The sequence below is a fragment of the Onthophagus taurus genome, unplaced genomic scaffold (genome assembly GCF_036711975.1).
Source record: "Onthophagus taurus isolate NC unplaced genomic scaffold, IU_Otau_3.0 ScKx7SY_15, whole genome shotgun sequence".
NCBI lineage: Eukaryota > Metazoa > Arthropoda > Insecta > Coleoptera > Scarabaeidae > Onthophagus > Onthophagus taurus.
Genome location: NW_027248940.1, coordinates 1,579,882 through 1,593,413, shown reverse-complemented (window position 1 = coordinate 1,593,413; position 13,532 = coordinate 1,579,882). Strand labels below are relative to the sequence as shown.

The window sequence follows — 13,532 nt, the reverse complement described above, 5'->3', positions numbered from 1 at the left end:
GGCATATCTTAAATTAAAGCTTAAATAGTCCTCTTTATAATGGTATATGATATGTTATGTGTTAGATAATAAAAATTGTTAGAAAAAAAATTTTGAAGGATAAGTTGCACAAACGAGATTTTAAATACATAGTGATGTTTAAAAAATCATTTTCGGGTTATATCGGGGAGTTGAAAAATGAGTTATATCTTAAATAAAAGGTTGAAATGTCCTCTTTGAAATGATATATAACATGATACAGCTTTATTTCAAATTATTCCCAAAAAAATATTTTTCGAAAACGTTGCAAATTCGATCTTAACCTAACTTGTTAACATTAAGTGTCAAATTTAAAAAAATCATATCTTTTCAATTTTGGGTATATGGAAATGAGGCATATCTCAAATTAAAGTTTAAATAGTCCTCTTTATAATGGTATATGATATGTTATGTGTTAGATAATAAAAATTTTTAGAAAAAAAATTTTGATGGATAAGTTGCACAAACGACATTTTAAATACATAGTGATATTTAAAAAGTCATTTCCGGGGTATATCAAGAAGTTGAAGAATGAGTTATGTCTTAAATGAAAGCGTGAAATGTCCTCTTTAAAATGATATGCAACATGCTAGAGTTTTATTTCAAATTACACTAAAACAGAGTATTTTTCGAAAACGTTGCAAATTCGGTCCTTGTTAACATTAAGTGTCAAATTTAAAAAAATCATATCTTTCTCAATTTTGGGTATATAAAATGAGGCATATCTCAAATTAAAGTTTAAATAGTCCTCTTTATAATGGTATATGATATGTTGTGTTAGATAATAAAAATTTTTAGAAAAACAATTTTGAAGGATAAGTTGCACAAACGAGATTTTAAATACATAGTGATATTTAAAAAATCATTTCCGGGGTATGTCAAGATGTTGAAGAATGAGTTATGTCTTAAATAAAAGGTTGAAATGTTCTCTTTAAAATGATATACAACATGCTTAAGTTTTTTTTTTAATTATACCAAAAAAAGAGTATTTTTCAAAAACGTTGCAATTTCGATCTTAACCTAACTTGTTAACATTAAGTGTCAAATTTAAAAAAATCATATCCTTCTTAATTCTGGATATATAGAAAAGAGGCATATCTTAAATTAAAGCTTGAAGAGTCCTCTTTATGATGGTATATGATATGTTATGTGTTAGATAATAAAAATTTGTAGAAAAAAAATTTTGAAGGATAAGTTGCACAAACGAGATTTTAAATACATAGTCATATTTAAAAAATCATTTCCGGGGTATATCAAGAAGTTGAAGAATGAGTTATGTCTTAAATGAAAGCGTGAAATGTCCTCTTTAAAATGATATGCAACATGCTAGAGTTTTATTTCAAATTACACCAAAAAAGAGTATTTTGCGAAAACGTTGCAAATTCGGTCCTTGTTAACATTAAGTGTCAAATTTAAAAAAATCATATCTTTCTCAATTTTGGGTATATAGAAATGAGGCATATCTCAAATTAAAGTTTAAATAGTCCTCTTTATAATGGTATATGATATGTTGTGTTAGATAATAAAAATTTTTAGAAAAACAATTTTGAAGGATAAGTTGCACAAACGAGATTTTAAATACATAGTGATATTTAAAAAATCATTTCCGGGGTATGTCAAGATGTTGAAGAATGAGTTATGTCTTAAATAAAAGGTTGAAATGTCCTCTTTAAAATGATATACAATATGCTAAAGTTTCATTTTAAATTACACCAAAAAAGAATATTTTTCGAAATCGTTGCAAATCCGATCTTGACCAAACTTGTTAACATTAAGTGTTAAATTTAAAAAAATCATATCCTTCTTAATTCTGGATATATTGAAATGGGGCATATCTTAAATTAAAGCTTGAAGAGTCCTCTTCATGATGGTATATGATATATTATGTGTTAAATAATAAAAATTTTTAGAAAAAAAATTTTGAAGGATAAGTTGCACAAACGAGATTTTAAATACATAGTGATATTTAAAAAATCATTTCCGGGGTATATCAAGAAGTTGAAGAATGAGTTGTGTCTTAAATGAAAGCGTGAAATGTCCTCTTTAAAATGATATGCAACATGCTAGAGTTTTATTGTAAATTACACCAAAAAAGAGTATTTTTCGAAAATGTTGCAAATTCGGTCCTTGTTAACATTAAGTGTCAAACTTAAAAAAATCATTTCTTTCTCAATTTTGGGTATATAGAAATGAGGCATATCTCAAATTAAAGTTTAAATAGTCCTCTTTATAATGGTATATGATATGTTACGTGTTAGATAATAAAAATTTTTAGAAAAAAAATTTTGAAGGATAAGTTGCACAAACGAGATTTTAAATACATAGTGATATTTAAAAAATCATTTCCGGGGTATATCAAGAAGTTGAAGAATGAGTTATGTCTTAAATAAAAGGTTGAAATGTCCTCTTTAAAATGATATACAACACATTACAGCTTTATTTTAAATTACACCAAAAAAGATATTTTTCGATAACGTTGCAAATTCGATCTTAACCTAACTTGATAATTTTAAGTGTCAGATTTAAAAAAAATCATATCCTTCTTAATTCTGGGTATATAGAAATGAGGCATATCTTAAATTAAAGCTTAAAGAGTCCTCTTCATGATGGTATATGATATGTTATGTGTTAGATAATAAAAATTTTTAGAAAAAAAATTTTGAAGGATAAGTTGCACAACGAGATTTTAAATACATAGTGATATTTAAAAAATCATTTCCGGGGTATATCAAGATGTTGAAGAATGAGTTATGTCTTAAATGAGAGCGTGAAATGTCCTCTTTAAAATGATATGCAATATGGTAGAGTTTTATTTTAAATTACACCAAAAAAGAGTATTTTTCGAAAATGTTGCAAATTCGGTCCTTGTTAACATTAAGTGTCAAATTTAAAAAAATCATATCTTTCTCAATTTTGGGTATATAGAAATGAGGCATATCTCAAATTAAAGTTTAAATAGTCCTCTTTATAATGGTATATGATATGTTGTGTGTTAGATGATAAAAATTTTTAGAAAAAAATGTTTAAAGGAAAAGTTGCACCAACGAGATTTTAAATACATAGTGATGTTTAAAAAATCATTTTCGGGCTATATCGGGGAGTTGAAAAATGAGTTATATCTTAAATAAAAGGTTGAAATGTCCTCTTTGAAATGATATATAACATGATACAGCTTTATTTTAAATTATTCTCAAAAAAGTATTTTTCGAAAACGTTGCAAAATCGATCTTAACCTAACTTGTTAACATTAAGTGTCAAATTTAAAAAAATCATATCCTTCTTAATTCTGGATATATTGAAATGAGGCATATCTTAAATTAAAGCTTAAAGAGTCCTCTTTATGATGGTATATGATATGTTTTGCGTTAGATAATCAAATTTTTTAGAAAAAAATGTTTAAAGGAAAAGTTGCACAAACGAGATTTTAAATACATAGTGATATTTAAAAAATCATTTCCGGGTTATATCGGGGAGTTGAAGAATGAGTTATGTCTTGAATAAAAGCTTGAAATGTCCTCTTTAAAATGATATAGAACATGCTGAAGCTTTATTTTAAATTATACCAAAAAAAAGGATTTTTCAAAAACGTTATAAATTCGATCTTAACTTAACATGTTAACATTAAGTGTTAAATTTAGAAAAATCATATCCTTCTTAGTTGTGGGTATATAGAAATGGGGCATATCTCAAATCAAAGCTTAAATAATCCTCTTTATGATGGTATATGATATGTTATGTGTTAGATAATCAAAATTTTTAGAAAAAGAATTATGAAGGAAAAGTTGCAGAAACGAGATTTTAAATACATAGTGATATTTAAAATATCATTTTCGGGTTATATCGGGGTGTTGAAGAATGAGTTATATCTTAAATAAAAGTTTGAAATGTCCTCTTTAAGATGATATACAACATGCTACAGTTTTATTTTAAATTACATCAAAAAGAAGTGTTTTCGAAAACGTTGCAAATTCGATCTTAACCTAACTTGTTAACATTAAGTGTCAAATTTAAAAAAATCATATCCTTCTTAATTCGGGATATATAGAAATGAGGCATATCTTAAATTAAAGCTTAAAGAGTCCTCTTTATGATGGTACATGATAAGTTATGTGTTAGATAATAAAAATTTTTAGAACAAGAATTTTGAAGGAAAAGTTGCACAAACGAGATTTAAATACACGTGATATTTAAAACATCATTTCCGGGGTATTTCAGGGAGTTGAAGAATGAATTATCTCTTAAATAAAAGGGTGAAATGTCCTCTTTAAGATGATATACAATATGCTAAACTTTCGTTTTAAATTACACCAAAAAAGATATTTTTCGATAACGTTGCAAATTCGATCTTAACCTAACTTGATAATTTTAAGTGTCAAATTTAAAAAAATCATATCCTTCTTAATTCTGGGTATATAGAAATGAGGCATATCTTAAATTAAAACTTAAAGTGTCTTCCTCATGATGGTATATGATTTGTTATGTGTTAGATAATAAAAATTTTTAGAAAAAAAATTTTGAAGGATAAGTTGCGCACAGACGAGATTTTAAATACATAGTGATATTTAAAAAATCATTTCCGAGGTATATCAAGAAGTTGAAGAATGAGTTATGTCTTAAATGAAAGCGTGAAATGCCCTCTTTAAAATAATATGCAACATGCTAGAGTTTTATTGTAAATTACACCAAAAATGAGTATTATTCGAAAACGTTCCAAATTCGGTTCTTGTTAACATTAAGTGTCAAATTTAAAAGAATCATATCCTTCTTAATTTTGGATATATTGAAATGAGGCATATCTTAAATTAAAGCTTAAAGAGTCTTCCTCATGATGGTATATGATATGTTATGTGTTAGATAATGAAAATTTTTAGAAACAAAATTTTGAAGGATAAGTTGCATAAGCGAGATTTTAAATACATAGTGATATTTAAAAAATCATTTCCGGCTTATATCAAGAAGTTGAAGAATGAGTTGTGCCTTAAATGAAAGCGTGAAATGCCCTCTTTAAAATGATATGCAACATGCTAGAGTTTTATTTTAAATTACACCAAAAAAGAGTATTTTTCGAAAACGTTGCAAATTCGGTTCTTGTTAACATTAAGTGTCAAATTTAAAAAAATCATATCTTTCTCAATTTTGGGTATATAGAAATGAGGCATATCTCAAATTAAAGTTTAAATAGTCCTCTTTATAATGGTATATGATATGTTGTGTTAGATAATAAAAATTTTTAGAAAAACAATTTTGAAGGATAAGTTGCACAAACGAGATTTTAAATACATAGTGATATTTAAAAAATCATTTCCGGGGTATATCAAGATGTTGAAGAATGAGTTATGTCTTAAATGAAAGCGTGAAATGTCCTCTTTAAAATGATATGCAACATGCTAGAGTTTTATTTTAAATTACACCAAAAAAGAGTATTTTTCGAAAACGTTGCAAATTCGGTTCTTGTTAACATTAAGTGTCAAATTTAAAAAAATCATATCTTTCTCAATTTTGGGTATATAGAAATGAGGCATATCTCAAATTAAAGTTTAAATAGTCCTCTTTATAATGGTATATGATATGTTGTGTTAGATAATAAAAATTTTTAGAAAAACAATTTTGAAGGATAAGTTGCACAAACGAGATTTTAAATACATAGTGATATTTAAAAAATCATTTCCGGGGTATATCAAGATGTTGAAGAATGAGTTATGTCTTAAATGAAAGCGTGAAATGTCCTCTTTAAAATGATATGCAACATGCTAGAGTTTTATTTTAAATTACACCAAAAAAGAGTATTTTTCGAAAACGTTGCAAATTCGGTTCTTGTTAACATTAAGTGTCAAATTAAAAAAAATCATATCTTTCTCAATTTTGGGTATATAGAAATGAGGCATATCTCAAATTAAAGTTTAAATAGTCCTCTTTATAATGGTATATGATATGTTATGTGTTAGATAATAAAAATTTTTAGAAAAAAAATTTTGAAGGATAAGTTGCACAAACGAGATGTTAAATACATAGTCATATTTAAAAAATCATATCCGAGGTATACCAGGAAGTTGAAGATTGAGTTATGTCTTAAATAAAAGGTTGAAATGCCCCCTTTAAAATGATATACAATATGCTAAAGTTTCATTTTAAATTACACCAAAAAAGATATTTTTCGTTAACGTTGCAAATTCGATCTTAACCTAACTTGATAATTTTAAGTGTCAGATTTAAAAAATCATATCCTTCTTAATTCTGGGTATATAGAAATGAGGCATATCTTAAATTAAAGCTTAAAGAGTCTTCTTCATGATGGTATATGATATAATAATAATAATAATAATATATCTTTATTGTGCCTTCCACGGAATACAAATAACATTCTGTTTCATAATATAAATTAAAGAAGGAACACAATGGGTGGGTTCCAGACAAAGTCTGCTCATACCAACCCAGTTGGTTGCAGAGAAAAAAATAAAAATTAACCGAAAAAAGAACATGAGAAAGAAAATAAAAGAAAAAAGAAAGAAAAACATATGATATGAATTATAAGATACTTCAACAATTAAAGCAAAAAAAAACACAAATTTATACAAATTTATACTGCCTTCACAAACTCCAACCTGCCAACGGTAAATATCCCAGCATCAGATATTATTCTCTCCCTTGCTGCTGAAACCACAGTCGCATCAAACACTTCTTGAGTGTGCATAAGCTCAGAGTTCGCATATCACTTGGCAATTTACTGTAAGATTTGTAAATGTGATAGCTGAAGCTTCTTTCAAATAGAGACGTTCGATGTTTTGGTGGATATATAGGATTGCTTAATCTCATAACATATGGGTTTGTTGCCGGTTTGAACTTAATTTTTTTATACAGATATTCTGGCTTACATGAGATTATAATTTTATGGAAGAGACATAAGCTATGAAGGTCTCTTCTTTGTTTCATTGACAACCATTTTATATCTTTTACCTTATGAGTAACTCTATCAAATTTTCTAATACCATAAATATACCTCAGACAACTGTTTTGCACTCTCTGTATGCGGTTAGAAGTTACCACATCAACAGCCGGGTGGTAGAGTGGCGCCATATAATTAAACTGGGATAGAACAAAAGACTCACACAGTTGCTTTTTTAGATTCACCGTAAGATAGGCTCGATGAGGATAAAGTCCACGCAAATAAGAATAAGCATTTTTGATGTAATAGCCAATCTGCGATCTGTATGTAAACGTATTATCTATTCTTAACCCTAAGCATTTGGATTCCTGAACTAAACTGATTATTTCACCATTCATTTGTATATTTAACACAGGTCTGCTACTAGCCCTGGTATTACCGAGACACATATACATGGATTTACTTGGGTTGACTTTCAATTGATAGCCAGCTGCCACACGATACATTCTATTTAAGTCGCTATTTATTTTAGCTTCAGCAACACGATAATCAATACCTGGGAACGAAAAATATAACTGTAAATCATCAGCATACATATTATAAATAATTATAATTTAATATAATTTAATAAATATTAATTTTACAATACTCCAATTGTTTTGCAAATTGTGACGTGTAAAGCGTAAACAACAACGGCCCCAGAACTGCAGGACACCTGTGATAATCCTCACCACGCTGGACACATCGTCTCCTATCCTACACATCTGCGTCCTATCAGTAAGATAATTATTTAATAGAGAAATCGCACCTTCGGTAAAACCCAAGCATTTTAAAGTATTACATAATTTCACGTGATTTATAGTGTCGAAGGCCTTAGAAAAGTCCAAAAAAACAACTGCAGTATACTGTTCATTATCTGAAGCGCACAATATGTCATCAGTTAAGTTCAACATCGCTGTTGTACAACTATACCCAGGTCGGAATCCCGATTGTTCTTGTAGCAATAAACTATTTGATTCAACATAATTCATCATTTGCACTTTCATTACCTTCTCCATGACCTTCGACAACACAGGTAAAATACTAATAGGACGCAAATCCTTTAATTCTTTCGGTACTTTTTTTTTTAGGATAAGGAAGTACGACAGCTTGCTTCCACGATGTTGGAAAAACGTTTTCCGTGATGCAGTAATTAATTATATGCGCCACATAAGGTAGTATAATTGGACAACACATTTTTAACATTTCAACACTAATTCCGTCCACTCCACTAGCTGTTGACGATATAGAATTAATAATAGCTAAAAGTTCTGCCGTTTCAACTGTCTTAAAAGAGAATTCTGACGATACATGACTGTTATGAATTTCATCATTTACAGGAGTAAACGAATTTGCAATATCCCTAACACTATTTAAAAAGAAATTATTAATTTCTTCTGCATTTTGCAACTCATGCGGCAGCAAACCATCCTTACTTTTATTGATATTCAACCTATATGTTATGTGTTAGATAATAAAAATTTTTAGAAAAAAAATTTTGAAGGATAAGTTGCACAATGGCACAAACGAGATTTTAAATACATAGTGATATTTAAAAAATCATTTCCGGGGTATATCAAGACGTTGAAGAATGAGTTATGTCTTAAATGAAAGGTTGAAATGTCCTCTTTAAAATGATATACAATATGCTAGAGTTTCATTTTAAATTACACCAAAAAAGAGTATTTTGCGAAAACGTTGCAAATTCGATCTTAACCTAACTTGGTAATTGTAAGTGTCAAATTTAAAAAAATCATATCCTTCTTAATTCTGGGTATATAGAAATGAGGCATATCTTAAATTAAAACTTAAAGTGTCTTTCTCATGATGGTGTATGATACGTTATGTGTTAGATAATAAAAATTTTTAGAAAAAAAATTTTGAAGGATAAGTTGCGCACAAACGAGATTTTAAATACATAGTGATATTTAAAAAATCATTTCCGGGGTATATCAAGACGTTGAAGAATGAGTTATGTCTTAAATGAAAGGTTGAAATGTCCTCTTTAAAATGATATACAATATGCTAGAGTTTCATTTTAAATTACACCAAAAAAGAGTATTTTGCGAAAACGTTGCAAATTCGATCTTAACCTAACTTGGTAATTTTAAGTGTCAAATTTAAAAAAATCATATCCTTCTTAATTCTGGGTATATAGAAATGAGGCATATCTTAAATTAAAACTTAAAGTGTCTTCCTCATGATGGTGTATGATACGTTATGTGTTAGATAATAAAAATTTTTAGAAAAAAAATTTTGAAGGATAAGTTGCGCACAAACGAGATTTTAAATAAATAGTGATATTTAAAAAATCATTTCCGAGGTATATCAAGAAGTTGAAGAATGAGTTATGTCTTAAATGAAAACGTGAAATGTCCTCTTTAAAATGATATGCAACATGCTAATTTTATTTTAAATTACACCAAAAAAGAGTATTTTTCGAAACCGTTGCAAATCCGATCTTGACCAAACTTGTTAACATTAAGTGTTAAATTAAAAAAAATCATATCCTTCTTAATTCTGGATATATAGAAATGAGGCATATTTTAAATTAAAGCTTAAAGAGTCCTCTTTATGATGGTGTATGATATGTTATGTGTTAGATAATAAAAATTTTTAGAAAAAAAATTTTAAAGGATAAGTTGCACAAACGAGATATTAAATACATAGTGATATTTAAAAAATCATTTCCGGGGTATATCAAGAAGTTGAAGAATGAGTTATGTCTTAAATGAAAGCGTGAAATGTCCTCTTTAAAATGATATGCAACATGCTAGAGTTTTATTTTAAATTACACCAAAAAAGAGTATTTTTCGAAAACGTTGCAAATTCGGTCCTTGTTAACATTAAGTGTCAAATTTAAAAAAATCATATCTTTGTCAATTTTGGGTATATAGAAATGAGGCATATCTTAAATTAAAGCTTAAAGAGTCCTCTTTATAATGGTATATGATATGTTATGTGTTAGATAATAAAAATTTAAAAAAAAAAAATTTTGAATGATAAGTTGCACAAACGAGATTTTAAATACATAGTGATATTTAAAAAATCATTTCCGGGGTATATCGAGATGTTGAAGAATGAGTTATGTCTTAAAGGAAAGCGTGAAATGCCCTCTTTAAAATGATATGCAACATGCTAGAGTTTTATTTTAAATTACACCAAAAAAGAGTATTTTTCGAAAACGTTGCAAATTCGGTCCTTGTTAACATTAAGTGTCAAATTTAAAAAAATCATATCTTTGTCAATTTTGGGTATATAGAAATAAGGCATATCTCAAATTAAAGTTTAAATAGTCCTCTTTATAATGGTATATGATATGTTATGTGTTAGATAACAAAAATTTTTAGAAAAAAAATTTTGAAGGAAAAGTTGCATCAACGAGATTTTAAATACATAGTGATGTTTAAAAAATCATTTTCGGGTTATATCGTTGAGTTGAAAAATGAGTTATATCTTAAATAAAAGGTTGAAATGTCCTCTTTGAAATAATATATAACATGATACAGCTTTATTTTAAATTATTCCCAAAAAAATATTTTTCGAAAACGTTGCAAATTCGATGTTAACCTAACTTGTTAACATTAAGTGTCAAATTAAAAAAAATCATATCCTTCTTAATTCTGGATATATTGAAATGAGGCATATCTTAAATTAAAGCTTAAAGAGTCCTATTCATGATGGTGTATGATAAGTTATGTGTTAGATAATAAATTTTATTCGAAAAAAGTGTTTGAAGGAGATGTACATAAACTCCATATCAAATAGGTTAGATTAAATAATCTATCACCAATCAAAATATACAATCGATAGATCATCATAACATGTACGAAATTTATTCGTATTGGACCGAGGAATAGTAATATATAACTAGTTCCAGAATAATTATTTTAAAAATTAAAGAAATAGTTTTGAAAATGTCATTTTTCAAGTTGAAAAACGTTATTAAAAGTTGAAATTGTCATTTTCGATTTAATTTTTTATTTTAATTGTTAATAACATTCATAAGGAGGTGCAGTTATATTGTTTATAAGTATTAATCTTAAATACTTAATTATACTTATTTCTTTTTCAAAACTAATGTTGAAATAGTTCTCGACCAAGCGTAGCATCTTTTAAGATCCTAAAATAAAATAACTTCATTAATTTACTCTTACTGTTAAGTTATTAATTATTTAGTGATTTACCAAAGTCATTGTGTTATAAGAAACAATACCGAACAACCCCAATTTAATGTTTAAAACGCGTTGGGTTAAACAAAGGAAAATTAAGACATCCTTTTGCAACTTAACATCGGCATCGTACCAATTTAAGTTATAAACGGCTTCTGCTAAAAAGAGATTCTAAAAAAAGGATTAATTTTTTAATTCATATTTGTTTTTAATTACCGCATCAATGACACGTTGTCCGATTGTGTTAAACATCATCAACGAGAATAAGCTTGAGATAATGTTTATGAAGCTAAATAAATCGTAACGCTTAAAAATAAATTAATTAATTAATTAATAAATAAATAAAGAAATTGTAATACTGACTAAAACAAACGTTGAGATGTTTAAAACGATGAATCCAATTGAACAAAATCGTTGCAATATAATTAATTTTCCAAAAACTTCGCACGAAAGATTAAATAAGCGAAAAATTTCTTGATGATACTCAATAACATCGCGGAATTTATCGCTGTCTTTCATCCCGTTGAAATTAATTTGGTTAATTAAGATCGTAAGGTGTCTTAATCGAATTATTATTATTTCGAAAACATAAATCAACATGGAAATCCCTCCGATTCCGATGTTCCAAATTGTGATGGTCATAAACATCTCTTCAACAACTAAAATCTCCTCCAACGAAGACGAAATTTTATTTGGGAGAAAATACTCCATGATTAAATAACAACGAATATTAGAACAACTTTTCTTCAACAACAAAGCGTTGTAATAAATCATCATTCCGATTAATGTTGTGAAATGAGCGTATTTTAAACCATTCTTAATCAAAGTATCGATTAAGCGGAGCTCCTTCGGGACTCCAAACCGATCAAAATTACTTAAATTATAAGTTAAATTAATTAATTTCTTTTTTTCTTTTGTAAGTATTATTGCGATTAATCCGAAATTGATACCTATTAAATAGGCGTAAATCTCTATTAGGTACGAGTGAAACTCAATTTGGGGGTCTGAAAAGTGATTGGGGTTAAAATTAATTTATTAATAACTTAATAAGACTTACTTGTAAGTTTTTGAACAAACGGGTAAAAAGTTAGGATTATATTTAAAATGGTCATTATAAATAGTTTGTTTTTGTAGAGGGGGGATAAAGGGGAGCATTGAATTTTGTTAAAATAGTTCATGATTTCTAAAAACCCAATGGTTTTAATCCGCATCTTGTTGAAACTGGGGCCACAAACGAAATGAATTTGAATTTAAACGATTTAAAGAAATTGTTCTTAATGAAAGGTACTTTAATGATCGTGGATTAATAATGAATAAGGATTTAATCGGTTTGGATTCATTTTTATGATATATGGTTTAAAGTGAATAATAGAAGAGAATTGAATAGAGACGCATAAAAATAATACGAAATATCTCGAATATGGAAAAAGGAGGTTGAGCAGAAAAGTGTAATAGTAAAAAGAGAGTGATAATAGAAGAAAGACACTGAATAAAACGTGAAAACAGAATAAAGAATTTAGACAGACTACGAATGCAAGAAAATGATGGTTGCAGAAAAAAAGAGATTGGAAAGGATGATAAAAAGACTGAATAGACGTTGGAGAGACAAAAATGGGAATGGTCAGAAAGATGTGACATTGAAAAAAGGTTGGTAAGCAAAAATAATGGTGTAGAGAGACTGGAAATGAAAAAATGAGGGTGGGCAAAAAGCTATAATGCTGGAAACAGACTGAAAATATGAGAAAGGCATTGTACACAAACAATACAATTTCTAAACTTTAATATCCAATCAATGAAAAATAAAACTGATGTAATTATAGCTATTATTCACGAAGGTTAAGGCATAATTAACATGAGTGAATAATAGCTCATTATATGCGAGTAGAATACTATACTTTATCCACGACTATTGAAAGTGGTTTCATAAATTTATTTTTTAAATAAATTTTTGAATAAAGGTTAAACGTCAATGTGACACAAATTTAATGTTACTAACTGCAACCAACTTCACAACAATTTGTCAAAATTAAGTGTTAGTTTTATAAAACGTCGTTTTCTTTACGAAAATTAATTAATTTATGCTTAAATCATACGAAAAAAGGAATTTGTTTAGGTTTTTTTAATGTCAAACATTTAGAAACTCCTAAAAAATTGAATTAAATTGACGTTTTTTGAACTTTTAACGTTTCAAATAATTATTATTAGTCTGGTCAAGATGGCTACCCGTGAATAATGATTATTATTCACCGCTATTATTCACTCCGTGAAAAATGACTACCATTTTGTTAAGGTAGTCGTGGACAAAATACTTTATCTACAACTATTGAATTATCTATTCGTTATACAATTGATTTTTGACGGGTAATGACACGCATTACCAATGACTGACAAAGTGTTGAATAATGAAGCCATTATTCCAC

The 13,532-nt window shown here is 27.6% G+C and overlaps 1 protein-coding gene across 1 annotated transcript; it reads right to left on the bottom strand.

Moving 5' to 3' along the window:
* Positions 1-10,914: 10,914 nt before the first annotated feature.
* On the bottom strand, positions 10,915-12,463 carry LOC111417945 (odorant receptor 85b-like). The gene is made up of 3 exons (XM_071200901.1): positions 11,329-12,463; positions 11,128-11,283; positions 10,915-11,063 (listed from the first exon to the last, which is right to left on the bottom strand). Exons 1-3 carry the CDS (start codon positions 11,365-11,367, stop codon positions 11,001-11,003), a joined length of 258 nt encoding a protein of 85 aa, XP_071057002.1. The 5' UTR covers positions 11,368-12,463; the 3' UTR covers positions 10,915-11,000.
* Positions 12,464-13,532: the final 1,069 nt, after the last annotated feature.